At 38.6% G+C, this 20,602-nt stretch overlaps 1 protein-coding gene across 3 annotated transcripts in view; it reads right to left on the bottom strand.

Moving 5' to 3' along the window:
- Nucleotides 1–20,602, bottom strand: part of LOC127452000 (RNA binding protein fox-1 homolog 3-like) — a 270,610-nt gene that overhangs the window by 64,222 nt on the left and 185,786 nt on the right. For all 3 annotated transcript variants that reach the window (XM_051717118.1, XM_051717117.1, XM_051717119.1), the window contains one exon: nucleotides 2,759–3,001. In XM_051717118.1, coding sequence (XP_051573078.1) covers nucleotides 2,759–3,001 — 243 coding nt within the window. The remainder of the gene's footprint in view (nucleotides 1–2,758; nucleotides 3,002–20,602) is intronic.

Below are 20,602 nucleotides of genomic sequence, written 5' to 3'. Positions count from 1 at the left end.
CATGCTCACTGAGCTGAATTCCCACGACTGTTCATTCACCTCTGCTGGATCTAACGGCGCATTTCAGCGGCTTCTCCCTCCTCTGCACTGGTGCACTGCAGAGAGTGCCCCTGGGTGCTTCAGCAGAAATAAGAGTATATTTCTCTAAAAGAGCGGCACACACGGAACGTCTTTTTAAAGACACGTCTTTTTAAAGATGAATTTCCGATTGTGTGTTATTCCTGGTTGCGCTTGTTATCTCTCGCCTTCTGACGGTCACGATCACTGTCTTTCATGTCTGGGCACTGCTCACATGGAGACAGCGTTCGTGGATGGTCATGTACTCATTGCGAGGAAATGTCCATGGCAACGTTGCGGTCGCTGCTCGCCTTTGTAAGAAAGCAAGCCACCCCAGAGGCTCCCCGCCTCGGTCCTTTTACCCACGGGTATGAGGCCAGCGCGGCTAGCACTGGGGGCGGTTTGGGGACCCCAGTGGGACCGCCTCCGCCGGGTATCCCCCCGCGGACCTCCCATTCCCCAGCACGTTAGTCTGCCCCTATTGAGCTTCTGGATGAGTCCACCGGCTCGTCTCACGGCGAGTTCGACCTCTTATTCGGAGCCCGCGAAAGTGATGAGCTCTCAAGTGCAGCATCGAAGAGCGGGCTCGTCCAGTCGGACGCGGAAGCCTCAGCTGGGCTCCTCCCATCGGGGACGATTGCCCAGTCACAGGCTGATGCGGAGATGATGACATGCTTTCCCGGGCAGCTGCGAGCGTCAGCTAGAGTGGAACCCTCCGCTCTTCCCTGAACCCTCGTGGCTCAATGATTGGTTCCTGGGCTCGCGGCACCACTCAAAGCCATGCCCCGCCCCCGTTCCTTTCTTCCCGGAAGTGCATGAAGAGCTGACAAGGTTGTGGGAGGCACAGGAGGCACAGGACGTGCTACCAGGACGAGTAGGTCATCCTGGTAGCACCTTACTGGCCCACCCAGATGTGGTTCTCGGACCTCACTCTCCTCGCGACAGCCCACCCCTGGTGAATTCCCCTGAGGAAGGGCCTTCTTTCTCAGGGATGGGGCACCATCTGGCACCTGCGACCAGACCTCTGGAATCTCCATGTCTGGCCCCTGGACGGGACGCCGTGGTAGACATGATCACTCAGGCTAGGGCCCCCTCTACGAAGCGCCTGTATGCCTTTAAGTGGCGTCTTTTCGCTAAGTGGTGTTCTTCCCGACGGGAATCAGCAGAAATAAGTTGGATCAGTGCTTTCCTTCCTTCAGGAGAGGTTGGAAGGGAGGCTGTCCCCTTCCACCTTGAAGGTGTACGTTGCCACCATAGCAGCACACCACGACGCAGTCGACGGTAAGTCCTTAGGGAAGCACGACCTGATCATCAGGTTCCTAAGAGGTGCCAGGAGGCCAAAACCCTCAAGACTGCACCTCGTTCCCTCATGGGACCTCTCTGTAGTTCTTCAGGGTCTATGTTGGGGGAGGTTACGTGTCGACCTGGTGCGCTGGCTATAAGGCACACAGTGGTCTGCCCACCACACACCGCCAGTTCACGTAACACAGTTCAGCCAGTTGTGGCGTTTCGTATAGTGACCCCTAGTGTCACTACATCGATACAACGTCAAGTGAGTGACAGATAATGAACTTCATGATTACTTGTGTAACCTCCGTTCCCTGATGGAGGGAATGAGACGTTGTGTCCCTCCTGCCACAACGCTGAACTACCTGCTGAAATGGCCGGACCTTGTCTCGGCTCCTCAGCATAAAACCTGAATGAGTGGTTGCATACCAGCTCCTTTTATACCCGTATGTCCGGGAAGTGGCATGCAAATACCACTCGCCAATTTTCATTGGCCTTTTATCAAAGACCAGATGTGTCTCGGGCTCCCAAGAGTGACCCCTAGTGTCACTACATCGACACAATGTCTCGTTCCCTTCATCAGGGAACGGAGGTTACACAAGTAACCATGACGTTACAACAAGTCATCAGACTACACAGTAGGTGGCTACAGCCATATACTGGCTGTTACTGGCATGACATGATTTTCAAGTCATGTTATTTATATCTTGTTCACCAGATGACAGCAATTTGCCATCAATTTATGTTGCATGCTCTTATTTCCTTCATGGTCCAACTTATAGAAGTGTATGCTCTGAATTTGTCTATTTTTTTTCTTTTCTTGTTTTTTGTTGTTTTTTTTTTGGCTTATTTGTATATGCAATTTACATGTAAATAAGATCAAAATAGCATAAAATCCCAAAAGAAATGCATATTTTATTGTTCTTAATTCAGGGAAGAAAAAATGGTATCATTATCATCATCATGAAAAAAAAGGGTTACATGTCTGACACAAAAATGACAGCGAATACCAAAGTGAGATGCCATTTTTCAATACCATAGGAGGGTTAACAACCTCTGTGCTTACGGTAGGTTTTTCTTTAAAGTTTTAAAAGTTATTCTAAAAAATCAATTCACCTATGGAAAAAAAACAAATGTGATTTTTACTTCAGGAACCAGAGTGTTGCGGCCTATATCAAATTTCGAGAGTAAACAAGAGTAGTACTATTAAAAGAAGTCAACTTTTTTGTTTTTGTACATTTATGTATGACAATGTAGAAAGTTATGTTGCTTTACTTGCTACTTTTCAAAAAAGTCAGTTTTTTGTTACACTTAAAATGTGTTATTTGTAACACATCTGGTGTTGCGTTGTGTTGCTGATTGGCTGCATGTGTCCGGCATGCGTGTTGTGTGTTTGTTTGTGTGTTTTACGCACCGTTGCCGTGTTGGTACCGCAGGAGATGGCCGGCGTGTTGCTGTCGAGATCGCTGTGCGTCTGTGCTGCCGTGTAGAGTGTCAAGGCGTGATCAGGGACGCGGTTCCGGCCCGTGTAGTCTTGCGTGGGAAGAGCGTGTGTCGCGGTGAAGTCGGCAGGGAGTCCGTTCTGAGGGGGATGGGCGTACTGCGGGGGGTAAGTCTGGGCCATCGCGTCTGCCGGATTGGTGGGCTCCTGATTACCCTGAAAACATCAGTGCAAATGAAACAATACATTAAACCCCTGCAGCGTTCACATACACAACCGTATGTCAGACTGCAGCGGGAATGATGCATTTTTATCATTTCAAACCTCTCAGAGGATCTAATGAGGGAATATGGCTGCCTGGCACTTTAAATGGGTCATGCAAATAACCATCACATCTCACAGTTGATTAGAGACACACTTGATCAGAACTAATGAACAGACTGTTGTTGTAGAGTGCTGCTCAGAGGACGAGCGGGGTTGTAGCCGATGGGATTTTCAACACCAAAGAATAAAGGAAATCACTCTCACGATGTTTTGACTGAAAGCTTTGATTGTTCTGACATGTTGCTAATGTTAACACAGATCATATCTCAGTTTAACATGATTCAAACCCCTGTCATTACATAAAACCCTCTTCTGTTCAGTGTTGGTGAAGCTACTTTGAAAGCTTGCCAAACAGCTTCTCATAGTTTACAACAGTTCAACTAGAGTCAGGCTACCTTTCGGTAAAGTAGTCAGCTACACTTCAAGATGCTAATAAACAAGGACTGTAGGGGGAATTGGGGTAATCAGGTCATTTACTAATGAAATTCACTATGATTACCATCCTAACATTTTTAAACCTACAAATTAGACTTTTTTCATATTTGAGCTTGGCTGTCATCATGAGATAACGTTTACGTTGCTTGAGATTTAGCAAGATATAGTACTGACTACAAAAAAAAAGCTATTGAACATTTTCAATGTTATTGCCCCCCCACCAAAAAAAAAAAAAAAAAAAAAAGATACAGCTCATTGAATACATGCTGTCATTATGTCCCAAAAGCAGGGCATGTTGTCACACTATATAGGGTAAGTTGTGTTAGGGTAGGTTTTATGTGGACATTATGGGGGTCACATGCCCCCGTCACAACTATCAAAACAAGCTGTTTTTGAATCTTTAAAAAGTAAAACAATTACGAAGCGCTTAATTCATGAAAAGACAATAATGGGAAAGACAACACAAAAATATCGACAAATATTGTAATGGATAAATTGTATACATTTGAGACTTTTAAAACATGTGACAACCTGCCCCAATAAAATGACTCGTGAAAAACATCTAATTGCAAATCTAACACACTTACACACATTTTTTGCCACATTTTCTGTACAGCCGTTAACTGACACTAAGTGCTGGGTAAGTTATTCAAAAAAGTAATCCACTACAAATGACTAATTGTGCCTATAAATTGTAATAAGACAAATATATAATGACTTAAATAAAAGTAACTGTAATCTGATTAACTGGTATTCCGTTTCCTCCATTGGTCACGGTTATTTTGTGATAGTCTCAGAGTTTTCTCAATGAGCAGAGAGTCGACAGCAGCTGCAAATGGACCTGAATTCAAGCTCCATGTGTGTTTCTAAACAAACTGCAGGTCCAATTTAAAGCAGTGGTTAGAAATGAACCAGAGCCAGCAGCAAAAACAGCAACAAAACTGACAAAAATGCCCCAGATATGTAAAATGATGTGAATTCTGCCATTTTTTTGAGCTGTTATCTAACATTTGCTTTCATAATACTCTATTTTAGGCCTCTGAGGTTATGAGTTTAGTGCATTTACAGACACTGTACCCAGATTATGTTATGATGTGAGACGAAAGAAAGTGATTAAAGTTATACGAGAGACATTAAACTAGCGCAGCCATGTAGGAAATCAGTCTCCTAGGACAATGGTCAATTTAGCAGTTTAGCGCTCATCATTTACAAATATCTGACTGCAGAATACTGCCATTTACAAACCACGATTAAGTATTCTAGAGAGATGTGTAATAATGTGTTTAAAAATCTTTTGGAATTTATGTTGATTTGATTTGATAGTTAATGGCCATACTTGTTCACATGTGGGGCATGTAATGTGTTGTTTGTTTTTTTGGCAGTTCACGGGTGAGGTTAGCTTTATTAAAATCTCCCAGAATAATGATAAGAGAGTCCGGGTGTTGTTGCTCCGTGTCTGTGATGTGATCAAATCAGATCAAATCACTTTATTGTCACTCAACCATATACACAAGTGCAACAGTGGGTGAAATTCTTGGGTGCAGTTCCGAGCAACATAGCAGTCGTGATGAGACATATACCAATTTACAATAAACATCAGATTTACACAACACAATTTACATATATAATATACACATATTTACACACAACACAATATACAAATAATAACATACAATGTACAGTATACAATACACACAATATAGAACACACATACACAATATTTTTTTTTTTATTTCGGTTAAATTATTCTATTCAAATATTTGATTTATAGGCGACACAGTGTGTTTTCATATAGTGAGACAATAAATATGCCATTCTTTAAAGGTAAATATGCCCCTGAAAATCAATTCTAGAGGAAAACATTGCATATATATATATATATATATATATATATATAGTATCATTTAACCCTTATGTTGTGTTCCAGTCATTTTGACCCAGACAACTTTTTTTTTTTTGTGGCAATTTTTTTTACTTAATCCAGTTGGAATAAAAATCTCTGATTTTGTTCACATATGGTCTCTGAAAACACATACACACAAAAAATGTGACCATTTTCTTTCAACATTTTTTGGGGGGTTTTATTTCACATTGTTACACTTGTTGTGATCCCGGTCAAAAATGACCAGTCATTTTGAATACAAAACCTGTCATAATTACTGAAAAAGAAGTTGATAAAAAGATCTAATGCAATATCTTGTGATAATATATGCAATATGAGAGATTTATAATCAATCTTAGTGGACCGGTCATTTTTGACCGGGAACACAAAATGTGTTAGCACAAAACAAACACAACACAAGGGTTAAAAGAATGTTCTGCATTTGTGGCACAATGTTGATTATCACAAAAAATAATTGAATCATCCCTTGTATATTTAATAAAAAAATAAAAATAAAAAAACAATTTCAGTTTCAGTAAGGCACAAATATTGCCACAAGACGTAAACATTATACATGATAACATGATTTTAGTGTGATTTTTGCACGCCGTCGATGCATCATCACGAAAAATGAAGATGTAGTAATGAATATAACTTTACACAAATAAAGTTAGTACGCAATTTTATCATTTGATTTATTTTTAGTATTTATTGATTCTCTTTCATTCTCATTGTATTTTCAGTTTCAGTTTTAATGTGCTTTATTGTCATGACAAATATTTGTTGGTTTGCACTGCCAAAGTATTTACAGAACAGCTGCTTATGAGGAAAACAGCACAAAGCTAAATATTCACATTAGGGAAAGTCATTGAAAAAGACTGGATGACATAAAAGAAAAAACAAAGTAAGAAATACTCTCTCTGAAAGAAGTACTTCTGACCAAATCATTATTAGTATATAAACAAGTGCTCACATGCAGAGGCGGACTGGCCATCTGGAGAACCGGGACTTTTCCTGGTGGGTCAGCTGCGAAATGTGGCTGCAGTATGCCAAAGTGGGCCACGATATGATGAAGGGGGCCACGATAAGCTGAAAGGGGCCGCAAAACGGTGCCACAATATGCCGATGGGGGCCGCGATACCTCCCTCCCCTGGTCGACAACTTCACATCACCACCACCCCACATGTATTGTTTAAGTGTTTGTAAAATGTTCAAATTCTGGGACATTTAGCATCCCGGAATGGAATAAAATTTTTCCAGGACAGTGGAGGTGGAAGTGGAAGTGATGACCCCTTTTGGAGTTGGTGCAACCCCCTTTTGGAGTAACCACACCCCTGCCTGGAGTAACCCCACCCTCTTCCTTCTTGGAGGTCTCTGGCCTGCAGTTAAACCTACTTGGAAAATCCTGGACAGGTAGGAACCCTACAGTATTTGCAGACACAACTTCACATCACCACTACCCCACATGTTTTGTTTAAATGTCTGTAAAATGTTCAAATTCCGGGACATTTAACATCCTGGAAAGGATTTTTATTTATTTATTTATTTATTTATCCCCTTTTTCTCCCCAATTTGGAATGCCCAATTCCCACTACTTAGTAGGTCCTTGTGGTGGCTCAGTTACTCACCTCAATCCGGGTGGCGGAGGACAAGTCTCAGTTGCCTCCACTTCTGAGACCGTCAATCCGCACATCTTATCATGTGGCTCGTTGTGCATGACACCACGGAGACTCACAACATGTGGAGGCTTATGCTACTCTCCGTGAACCAAGCACAACTTACCACACGCCCCATTGAGAGCGAGAACCACTAATCATGACCACGAGGAGGTTACCCCATGTGACTCTACCCTCCCTAGCAACCGGGCCAATTTGGTTGCTTAGGAGACCTGGCTGGAGTCACTCAGCACGCCCTGGATATGAACTCGTGACTCCAAGGGTGGTAGTCAGCATCAGTACTCGCTGAGCTACCCAGGCCCCAGCATCCCGGAATGGAATAAAAATTTTCCAGGACAGATGGAAAAATTGGGACAATCTTGGAAAATCTGAGAAGGATATAGCTGCAGGCAGTGCTCCAAAAAGGGTTGGGAGCTCCAAGCCGCAATAAAAAATATATGGAGCCCCTTACCTACTTGACCATGAGTGGAAGTGATGCCCCCTTTTGGAGTTGGCACAACCCCCTTTTGGAGTAACCACACCCCCTTCTGGAGTAACCCTGCCCTCTTTCAGAGATTCCACCCCCATTTGGAGGTCTCTGGACTGCAGTTATACCTACTTGGAAAATCCTGGACAGGAAGGATTCCTACAGTATTTGCAGACTGTAGCCACCGACCCGGCCTGACTGAAAATCGTGGCTAAAATTGGATTTAAAATCATGTAGTTTAATCCTTAAGTGGTCACATTTTTTCTTAATTCACCCTATATGTAGTGTGCAGCTGTACATAGCCAGGACAAAAGCTGACAAACAAAACTTACCTACCCAACAACGACAACAACAACACAATATAGTGCGGTTTACACCTCTGAAAACACTCTTTAATGACACAATGCAAAACACAGCACAAAGTGAGTTTCACAGGATCACACACAAACAGACACATTTTAAAAGGGTAGCGCTCCGAGTCAGAGAGAAGTAGGAGCTTATTAGCGAAACACAAAGTGTATGATCTTTGCTGCATCTCTGAAGTGTGTGACAAACACGGTTCAGGGAATGAGAAAAAAGACGGCGTTAAATCAGAGGAGACAAGCCACAGTCCTGGGGAGACCCTTGACTTCACTCTCAGAGTCAATGCATGACCACACATCCCACACAATCACACACACATTCACACACAAACTAATTACTGGTGTGGAGGTACAGATGGCTTTAGAGCGACAGAATGAAAAACCGAAAGACAGAAGAGAGCATTTAAGGTGAGCTGAGGTCTCGTCTAGATCTCAGAGGAGACAAATTTCTGCATTTTCTTGAAATTCACTGTGTATTTTTATGCATTCCCGACCTGAAAGAAAGCACACACAGATATAAGAGTTCTTTATAAATCAAGTGTTTACAGTATATTCCTTACTACAATTGTTTTTAAAGGAAAAGTTCAGCCATCACAATATGCAGATCCGATATGTAGGTGGCGCTCTAATGCATTTTAGCCCTCACAGATGAGTTCGTCCATAGACATTCAGTCTAATTTTCAGTTCAAGCAACACCCATGTTATTTCATTGAATATCTCGGCCTCTGAGTGGACTAGAAGCTCAATCTATGTGTCATTAGAAAGCTGAGATCCTCCCCTTTGCAATGATTTATAATATTTACTATATCATCAGTAGTGGAAAACATATTTTTTCTGATTATTTATTTGGCATGAATTTTCTTCTGGATGGCATATTTTGCGCTAGACATTTTAGATATAACATTGGATTATTCAGCCAAGCAAGCTCACAGACAAGTAAAAATTGCTTTTTTTTTTTTTTTTTTTTGAAAACTACCTAAGGTAAAATCAGATATAAAGTGTTTTGCTATTTGGGGCCGCAGTTACAGCAGCAGTGATCGGAGCAGATAAAAGAGACATTTGTATTTGATGTCTTACAGAAATCATATTTGACTTTGTGATTCTTTTGAAAATCATTTGATCTGTTGTATTAAGGCAACAAAATAAACTGTACAGTCACATTCCTGAGAATGAGAGCTTTCATTAGATATATGGCTTGTTGCTGTGTGAAGTACTTTTATTTTCATGTAAATATTTCTACTCCATTACCTCTAGGGGGCGCTCATTTTCAACGCGAATGTTTTCAGGCCTTATTTTGTTATTTTAAGTAACATAAATGCAGAAGTGATGGTTATCTATGAAAATGCTTTCAAATGAAACTCCATACGCCTGACTTATGCAAATGGAGACTTTAACGTTTTAAATGTAAACTTTTTGTTGCGATATAGCGCCCCCCTTTGGATGCCAATGGGGCCATAGAGTTTAAGGGGTTAATAGAGCAGATGCGATAACACTGATGGTGATCCTTGAAATATCATAATTTGTCAAATCCTACATTTGTCTTAATCCACCTATCCTGGTTAAAAATTTTAATCTCCACTAGTCTTCACAAATAGCACTCTTGGGGCATTTTTTAGGGTGCCAAAACCTGTAAACAATAACTAACTATTCAGCACGTAGACTTAAGGGGGAAAATGCTTTAATATAAATACACATGCACACTTGCTAGACCAGAGCGGGTGGCAGTTAGCACTATTCCAGAGTTGTGGTTACTGGTCCGTTTATTCAATACCACCTGAGAGTCCACTAAGATAAACACACAAACAACAGACTGCACGCCGCCAATAAACTACAACACAAACAGAGCGGTCCGTTTGTCCTGATGAGGAGAATTACCCCTCATTCTGACCAATTACAACAAAAAGAGAGAGAAAGAGAGAAAGACATGAGGCAGCAGTCCAAATGACTGCAAATTTGGGTAGTCGGAGTCTCTCTCTGTTTCAGTCGAGCTGCGGTTATTAGTCTTCATTGTGTGCAGTTGAAAGCTCCGCTGTGTCGTTTTAACACCTCATTTGTGGCAGAATAAATTTGCCAAAACAAATAGCGAGTCTGTCCTCAGTCCCAACGGTTCGGATTTCCCTCGAACAGAGAGCTTCCCTGCAACTGAATATAAAAATTCCCAGCTGCACAGTTTGCAGGAATGTAAAGAGTATGTTAAATGACTTAGTATGTCTGAAAAATCAGAATTCATGGAACACTAGTTGAAAAATACCCAGAAGACTTACAGTATACACTGGGATTCGGAAGTGTGCAACCAGCGGACACTTTACTAATAGGAGACGTCAGAGTCAAAACACTTAATAAAAAAACATTGTAAAAAAACGATGGAGAACCACAAGTCAGGCAGTTCTTTTCAACTGTAAGAGTTATATACACCAAACAGCCAACATTAAAACCACCTGCCATTAAAACCAGTCATGCCACGGTCCAAATCACTGAGATCACTTTTTTTTTTTGCCCCATTCTGATGGTTGATGTGAATATTAACTGAAGCTCCTGACCTGTATCTGCCTGATTTTATGCACTGCACTGCTGCCACACGATTGGCTGATTAGATAATCGCATGGATGATTGTTGGTACCAGACGGGCTGGTTTGAGTATTTCTGTAACTGATGATCTTCTGGGATTTTCACACACAACAGTCTATAGAATTTAATGCTATTCTGAGATGCAGGTTGTCGCTGTTTTGGTGGCACGAGGGAGACCTACACAATATTAGGCAGGTGGTTTTAGTGTTGTGGCTGATCGGTGTATACCAAGAAAGTTATTCAAATTTGTTTAACAATGCAGTATATCTTGGAATTGGTGGCAAACTCTCAGGGCCAGCATAGCCTTATCTGGCATAACAGATCTCAGAATATTCTTATTTATCAATGTATATATTTTTAATGGCCGTCCACTCCTAAATCTGTCCATTTGTAGACTTCTTCTGTTCACCGATGAAAAACGTGACGTTCACAAGCGAAGCATGAGTCTGAGCTCCACCCCTCGCATCCTTCAGAAATTTCCAATGAGTCTTTCAACAATACAAATGAATAGGAATTTGAGTGATGTATAGCACGAATATAATTTGAAAGTGAATCCTACGAGAGATGGATGTTCTGCTGACTATATTAAACAGGAAAGGAGGGCTAATTTTCACTTGAATTAATCATTATGATGGCTTGACAAAAATTTATTCTACAAACTTGGTGTAAGGTCAAGACTAAAATTTCACTAACTCCTCCTAGAGCTTTTAAGCTACATCCACCAAACTTGGTACAGACCTTCAGACTGTTCTGGAATAGTGTGCTATGTCTTTTTTAATTAATTGGACTTGCAGTTTTCACACTGTGGATGATCAAAAATGTGTAAAATCCCATTGACTTACATTGACGGAATGTTCAAACAGACCAGCGGAGTGCTCGTTAATTCAAACTCCAACTGTAAAAATTCAAATTTAAACGGAACGCTCGTTAATTCAAACTCCAACTGTGAAAATTCAAATGTAAACGGAATGCTCGTTAATTCAAACTCCAACTGTGAAAATTCAAATGTAAACGGAATGCTCGTTAATTCAAACTCCAACTGTAAAAATTAAAATGTAAACGGAGTGCTCATTAATTCAAACTCCAACTATAAAAATTCAAATGTAAACGGAATGTTCCTTAATTCAAACTCCAACTGTGAAAATTCAAATGTAAACGGAATGCTCGTTAATTCAAACTACAACTGTAAAAATGTAAATGTAAACAGAATGCTCGTTAATTCAAACTCCAACTGTAAAAGTTCAAATGTAAACAGAATGCTCCTTAATTCAAACTCCAACTGTAAAAATTCAAATGTAAACGGAAAGCTTGTTAATTCAAACTCCAACTGTAAAAATTCAAATGTAAATGGAATGCTCCTTAATTCAAACTCCAACTGTAAAAATTCAAATGTAAACGGAAAGCTTGTTAATTCAAACTCCAACTGTAAAAATTCAAATTTAAACGGAATGCTCGTTAATTCAAACTCCAACTGTAAAAATTCAAATGTAAACGGAATGTTCGTTAATTCAAATTCCAACTGTAAAAAATTCAAATGTAAACAGAATGCTCGTTAATTCAAACTCCAACTGTAAAAGTTCAAATGTAAACAGAATGCTCGTTAATTCAAACTCCAACTGTAAAAGTTCAAATGTAAACAGAATGCTCCTTAATTCAAACTCCAACTGTGAAAATTCAAATGTAAATGGAATGCTCGTTAATTCAAACTCCAACTGTAAAAATTCAAATGTAAACAGAATGCTCGTTAATTCAAACTCCAACTGTAAAAATTCAAATGTAAATGGAATGCTCGTTAATTCAAACTCCAACTGTAAAAAATTCAAATGTAAACGGAATGCTCGTTAATTCAAACTCCAACTGTAAATGTTTTAAAATGTAAATGGAATGCTCGTTAATTCATACTGCAACTGTCAAAAATTCAAATGTAAACAGAGTGCTCGTTAATTCAAACTCCAACTGTAAAAATTCAAATTTAAACGGAACGCTCGTTAATTCAAACTCCAACTGTAAAAATTCAAATGTAAACGGAATGTTCGTTAATTCAAACTCCAACTGTAAAAAATTCAAATGTAAACGGAATGCTCGTTAATTCAAACTCCAACTGTAAAAATTCAAATGTAAACGGAATGCTTGTTAATTCATACTGCAACTGTCAAAAATTCAAATGTAAACAGAGTGCTCGTTAATTCAAACTCCAACTGTAAAAATTCAAATTTAAACGGAACGCTCGTTAATTCAAACTCCAACTGTAAAAATTCAAATTTAAACGGAATGTTCGTTAATTCAAACTCCAACTGTAAAAATTCAAATGTACACGGAATGTTTGTTAATTCAAACTCCAACTGTAAAAAATTCAAATGTAAACGGAATGCTCGTTAATTCAAACTCCAACTGTAAAAATTCAAATGTAAACGGAATGCTCGTTAATTCAAACTCCAACTGTAAAATTTTTTAAATGTAAACGGAATGCTCGTTAATTCATACTGCAACTGTCAAAAATTCAAATGTAAACAGAGTGCTCGTTAATTCAAACTCCAACTGTAAAAATTCAAATGTAAACGGAATGCTCGTTAATTCAAACTCCAACTGTAAAAAATTCAAATGTAAACAGAGTGCTCGTTAATTCAAACTCCAACTGTAAAAAATGCAAAATTAAAACGGAACGCTCGTTAATTCAAACTCCAACTGTAAAAAATTCAAATTTAAACGGAATGCTCGTTAATTCAAACTCCAACTGTAAAATTTTTTAAATATAAATAGAATGCTCGTTAATTCATACTGCAACTGTAAAAAATTCAAATGTAAACAAACCCACACAAGGTCCTTGATCTCCTTGAAATTGCTCTCTCTCTCTATCTGACTGTTTATTTGACAATCTATGTGACAGTCTATCTGACTATCTAGCTAACTAGCTAGAAGGCTGTTTGTTTCTAGGGCTTTTCACACTTTAAATGGGTAATCCCAGGTCATTCCAAACCCCGGGTAAACAGAGTCCTGGTTTATCCTGTTTTATGTTTCACACTGTTTATACTTAACGCTGGGTTAATAATTAATCCAGGGTATTCATGTTCCATCATTTCACACTGTATACCTTTGGCACCACAATGCGGGGTTATTCCCGCAAATGTGGTGCTAACCCTTACAAGTGCTTTTCATACTGCACTTAACCCCGAGTTAACGTCTTTTAAAACACCACTTTTAACCCCAGGTAAAGCAATGTTTCACACTTGTAATTTTGAAAAGGGGTAAGCACCGCTTTTTACCTGGGGTTATGAAACTCTGCTCCTGAGCTCTCACAGGACCATAGTGAAACCATAACACAACACACACACACACACACACACACACACACACACACACACACACACACACACACACACACACACACACACACACACAAACTCTCACAGTACTAATAAACCAGCTAATCTCTCCACTGGAGTTTCAACTCTTTCCTATGTGCTATTGAATGTGTCAATAAAATAAACACTTAGAAAACTGCCAACAAGGTAGTCTGACTTGGCAGTCTGAACCCAAATAGATAATATTTCAGCAAATATAATGAAATTGAGACAGCGAGAGAGAGAGAGAGAGAGAGAGAGAGAGAGAGAGAGAGAGAAAGAGAGAGAGAGATGATATAAAGAGCGTTAATGATGCATGATCTCCATTTTATTAGTGGGACGGTTATTAAGAGTAATTATCTCTAAAAGAATTGAGATAATTCCTGAAAGCTTGAGAAAATCTGCCCAGACAATCTGCATGATCCACAAAAAACAAAGTGCCCACATAAAAGTATTTGGACACTTAAGTCACAAAATGTCTGAATGTCATTGGATTTATCGCAAGCACTTTCGCCATCTAATCATGTGCAGGATATGAATTACAGATATCTAGAATTCAATTTCACTACTGAAAATGCACATTTTTATATCGGTAATTAGATTTGAACTAGTAAAAACATTAATTCTTGATATCTATAATGCATGAATACACATTCTTTATATGAAAAATGGATTTTTAACTCGTAAAAACATTCTTGATATCTGTAATTGTATTTTCACCATGGCAAGATGCTTTGACATTTAACCACGTGCAGGATATTAAATATAGATATGAATAATTCAATTTTTGCAAGTTAAAATACTCATTCTTGATATCAGGAATGGAATAACTACAAGTGAAAGAGTACATTTTTGATACCATGAATAACATGCACTAGTAAAATGTTAATTATTGATTTTATAAAATGATGACATCACTCGCAGAAATACAAATTTTTAATATCAAAAATGGCATTTCGACTAGTAAAACTGTAATTCTTGATATCTATAATGCAATTACGGATATCTGAAATTGATTTCTTTGTTGAAATTCCAATTCCACATATCAGCAAATATGGCAAGCCAAATTGACTTTTAATCATTCGCAGGATATGAATTGTTGGTATCAATAAGTTAAAATGCTTATTCTTAATATCAGTAATATAAATACTACTAGTGATTTCAGTAATTACATTTGAACAAGTAAAAACATTATTTCTTGATATAAAAAATAACGTCATTATGCGCAGAAATTCACATTCCCCTTAAATTCTATAGACCCGCCGGCGGGTCCAAAGGGGGCGCTATATCGCGAAAAAAGTTTACACTTAAAACATTAAAGTCTCCGTATACATACAGTAAGTCAGACATATGAGGTATCACTTAAAAGCTTAGAATCTGAACTTTTCATAGATAACCATCACTTCAGCAATTATGTTCCTTAAAATAACAAAATAAGGCCTCAAACATTCGTGTTGAATATTAGTGCCCCCCAGAGGTAATGGAGTAGAAATATTTACATGAAAATAAAAGTCCTTCACATAGCACATAAATGGACAAGTCATATATCAAATGAAAGCTCTCATTCTCAGAAATGAAACTATACAGTTTATTTTGTTACCGTAATACCCCAGTTCAAAATATTTTCAACAGAATCACAAAGTCAAATATGATTTCTGTAAATCATCAAATACAAATACTGTAAGCTGTAAGCCCTAAATAGCTAAAAACTTTATATTTATTTTTTACCATAGGACGTTTTCTAAAAAATGAGCTATTGTTTACTTGTTTGTGAGCTTGCTTGGCTGAATAATCCAATGTTATATCTTTGATGTGCAGAACAAAATATGCCATCCAGCAGGAAAAGCATGCTAAACAAATCATCAGAAAAATATGTTTTCGACTATTGATGACAAAATGTTATATATCTTTCTAACGCCAACTAGATTGAGCTTCTAGTCCACTCAGAGGCCGAGATATTAAATGAAACAACAAGGGTGGTGCTTGAACTGAAAATTAGACTGAATGTCTATGGACGAGCACATCTGTGAGGGCTAAAATGCGTTAGAGCACCACCTATATTTCAGATCTGTATATTGCAATGGAATGTGATAGAGAATTTTTTTTTCTAGTGCTTTCTGCAAATTAGTGGAATAAAATGAGACTTTTCAAAGTGAGTTAGAGTGAACAGAACCAGAATTACATGTTTACAAAATAAGTGTTAAAAAAAAAAAAAAAAAACTTTTTATCATAAGATTATAAACACATATGATATTATTTCTGAATTATTTATTTATTTTATTGGGGGGTTCTCTGAAAAATGTGATTTTTTTTTTTTTTGCAATAAGTCCACAGTATGTGTGAATTGTGAGCTTTTAAATATGAGTGTGAAAAATTGTGGGCGGCAGCCCAAACATGCACCAGATTTTAAGGGGTTAGTATAAAAAATTTAATTTCTACTAGTAAAAACATTCATGATATCTGTTAATGCATTTTCACTAGTAGAATTTCACAATAATCTGTCATTAACTCCTGTTCAAAGCACAATTAAGTTGAAATTCTAATTTCACATATTAGCAATGCACTTCTTAATTGTACAAATGAATCTTTTATATCAATAATTACATAGTAACTAGTGCAAGTGTCCATTCCTGATATCAAATATTTTATTAAATTAGTAAAAATGCTCATTTTTTATATCTGTAATTTGGTTTTCACTATGGCAATGTTGATTTCAGATATCTATAATGTGATTGTAACTTGTAAATCTTTAATTATTATTTTTGTAATTTATTTATATCTAAAAATTCATTTCTAGATACCTGAAATTAACATTACCACCTACTGCACTAGCAATAATGCAAGTATTGATTAAAAAAAAAAATGCATTTTTACTATTGAAAAGTTCAAAGCTCATATGTCCATTTGAAATTATTAATAGATATCTGTAATTGTGCTTTTTACAGCAGTATAGAAGTGAATAACAGATCACTGTAAAATCCTCAGTGCAATTACAGATCTAAAAATATATGGCTTTTACTAGTTGCAATTCTATTTTCTAATATCAAGTATTAGCATTTTAACTCGTGAAAACTGAATTGATAATGCATGTCTTCATTTTCAACATTAGATCAATTGTTTTATCATTTCAAACCTAAAAACTTATTTGCCACTGTGAAATGTTTCCTTGTAAAGTGTGTTTGTGTGTTTCTTTCAAATAAATGGTACTTGCTTTCTTGCTTAGATGTTTTGTTATTTAATGCAATGACATTCATTTTTAAGTGGCGCTTAAGTGTCTAAATACTTTTTGGTGCGCTGCATTCATGTTTTCACCTGGTCTGGACTATGAGCATCTCTCTGGACATTTCCCAAACTGAAACTTTTGGATTTATTTTATATATTATAAAGAGTTTGTGTCTTGAACAGTTGAAATCCAACTAATGAGACAAAGTTAAAAATGAAAGAAATATGATGAAAACTGACAAAACCACCTACACCTCATTACTGACCCATACAGTGAGATAGAGAGGCAACATCCTAGTATTTTTTAGACTGAACAAACCTCATAGAAAGACAGTTCTCACAGAGATATGGGTAAAGAGAGAGAGAGATAGAGAGAGAGAGAGAGAGAAGGATAGACAAACCACAGAGAGGAGACACACTTCATTGCCTTTGTCCAATTAAATGTCTTGAACTGGTCTGAGAGTTGGGGACCATGCAGTTTCCAATAATTGATATCAGAACCACTGTGTGTACGTGTGTGTCTTTCCACGCTTCAATTTCATTCTGATACATTTATCAATGTACACCCTCTCTCAACCTACCTTTTCTCATAGAATCACGTTACTATACCTACATTTTTGCCAAACGATTTTTAAGTGGCTCGTTGCACGTATCGTGACAGTTTCCTGTTTGAATTGAACACTAGAGACGCTTCAACAACAATTACTTTTATTCCCTTTCACACAAATCACGAGTAAAATGGCAGATTATCAGTTCATAATCACTTACTTTTCACTTTGTTCTTCTGCTCTACCAGTGTAGAGCTGTAAGATTTCCGAATTAATGGCTCTTATTAGCCGGCTCTTTTTGCTCTACAGAGCGAAGCATACAGTGCAGCCAGTGAAGTCTGAATCCCGAACTAATATCTTATGAGCCGGTTCTTTTGAATCAACAGCATGAAACATACAGCATGACCAGTGTAGTCCGATTCCCGAACAAATGACTCTTATGAGCCGATTCTTTTAAATCAACAGCATGAAACATACAGCATGACCAGTGTAGTCCGACTCCCGAACAAATGACTCTTATGAGCCGATTCTTTTGAATCAACAGCATGAAACATACAGCATGACCAGTGTAGTCCGATTCCCGAACAAATGACTCTTATGAGCCAATTCTTTTAAATCAACAGCAGGAAACATACAGCGTGACCAGTGTAGTCCGATTCCCGAACAAATGACTCTTATGAGCCGATTCTTTTGAATCAACAGCATGAAACATACAGCGTGACCAGTGTAGTCCGACTCCCGAACAAATGACTCTTATGAGTCGATTCTTTTAAATCAACAGCACGAAACATACAGCGTGACCAGTGTAGTCCGATTCCCGAACAAATGACTCTTATGAGCCGATTCTTTTAAATCAACAGCACGAAACATACAGCATGACCAGTGTAGTCCGATTCCCGAACAAATGACTCTTATGAGCCGATTCTTTTAAATCAACAGCACGAAATATACAGCGTGACCACTGAAGTCCGATTCCCAAATAAATGACTCTTATGAGCCGATTCTTTTGAATCTCCTGCATGAAACATACAGCGTGACCAGTGTAGTCCGACTCCCGAACAAATGACTCTTATGAGTCGATTCTTTTAAATCAACAGCACGAAACATACAGCGTGACCAGTGTAGTCCGATTCCCGAACAAATTACTCTTATGAGCCGATTCTTTTAAATCAACAGCACGAAATATATAGCGTGACCAGTGAAGTCCGATTCCCAAACAAATGACTCTTATGAGCCGATTCTTTTGAATCTCCTGCATGAAACATACAGCATGACCAGTGTAGTCCGACTCCCGAACAAATGACTCTTATGAGCTGATTCTTTTAAATCAACAGCACGAAACATACAGCGTGACCAGTGTAGTCCTATCCCCAAACAAATGACTCTTAAGAGCCGATTCTAGTCACGCAAAGCCAGTTAGCTTGTGTTTATGGGCAGCACCTGGTTTCAATCCTTCCTTCCCTTTATATTCTCTCCTTTGTCTTGTCTTCCTTGTCAGGTCGTTTTGTTTTGTTCAGTCTCCAGTCTATTCCTGTTGGTTCGTGTCAAGTTTGCCCCGTTGGTTTGTTTTTCTCTTCCTGTTTTTGGTTTCTCCCTTGTGAGATTTCTGTTTCCTGTGTTGTCCAGTTTTTTTCTAGTCAGTTTGTTCATTCTTTGTGTCATTCTTTTTTCTCGCTCATGAGAGTTTTGTTCGTATTTTGTTGGTTTTGTTTTGTTTTAATAAAACACCTTTCATTGCCATCCCGCATCTTGGGTCCTTCCTCCAATCTCGTGACAAAGAGACTTAAATCAGAGTAATTACTGGATGCTTGCTGATATGAAACTGTGTTGTTAAAGATACACATTATTAAATTAATGAATGCATAAATTATCATCTGTGTAAACACCTGTTAACATCTGAAATGACCTCATCATCTGGCAACAGGCAGCTGAGGAAAGAAAATCCAATATTAATTGCATTTTTATTTCCAAATATTGACTCAAATAAATCAGTGAATTGTTCTTTCAAACTGATTCTTTTGCAAGGTACCATCCAAATTTCCAACACTACAGGAAAGAGATGCATCAGCTCTCTCCGTCCAAGACAATGTGTGTAATAAAATGTGGCACGAATAGCAGTGACAGCGTTTTGACATGTAACACTGCTTATTTTTGGGGTAATAAGTTTGTTCCTTGAAAGCAAGAGAGAAAATCGATGGCTTGGTTGGCGTGATTGATCTGAGGACTTTTTTCGAGAGTTGCATGAGGAGTCTGTGCTAAACGGCGATGACAATCTCAGCGGTGGGCGTAAGGAGGCGTTTGGGTTCGAGGGAGGAGAGATTGATGCAGATATTACCAACTTCAAACCTCAATGAACCCACATAAATGTCTGCAGTCACCCCGGCACACAGCCAGATGTTCCAACCTCAAAACTTTCACCAAACTCCACAACTGAGCCAATTAAAGCACTACTGACATGTGGAGAAGCTGTGGGTCGTGAGATGAGGTGGCTGTTTGCGTTCTGGACTGTGAGGAGAGTTTAGACTCTGGTCTCTAGATGGCCGTGATGCCACGTCTCGAGGGTTAGGAGTTTTATGAGGAGGAAAACGAATCAATCACAACTTGAGATCATCCAGGAATCAATGGAGCTTGCCATCTTCTGCTGGGGGTTGGAGCAGATGTGCATCTATTAGCCAAATCCCCTTACAATTTTCTTGAAAAGGCTTTTAGAGCTTAAGGAGCGAAGCGCTTCATTCCTCAGGGCTTCATCAAGACTGCAACAGAAACACATAAAACTCAAAGAACGGGCCGAACGGACGCGCTCCTCGCTCTGCGTGGGAAATATCAGGGCGCCCAACTGTGATGCCAGAGGGAAAGGGAAAGATTTAGAAAGAAAAAACTAAACGCTGAGTTGGCACAAAAGCCAGAGAGGCGTGAAATCCGACATTAAAGGAAGAGAAGACTGAGAAAACTCACAGGAGATACTGTTACATGAGTGTGTGGATTATCTAGTG

This window comes from Myxocyprinus asiaticus, chromosome 14 (genome assembly GCF_019703515.2).
Source record: "Myxocyprinus asiaticus isolate MX2 ecotype Aquarium Trade chromosome 14, UBuf_Myxa_2, whole genome shotgun sequence".
Classification (NCBI taxonomy): Eukaryota; Metazoa; Chordata; class Actinopteri; order Cypriniformes; family Catostomidae; genus Myxocyprinus; species Myxocyprinus asiaticus.
The sequence above is the reverse complement of the archived record's forward strand: the minus strand, read 5'-3'. Positions and strand labels throughout refer to the sequence as shown.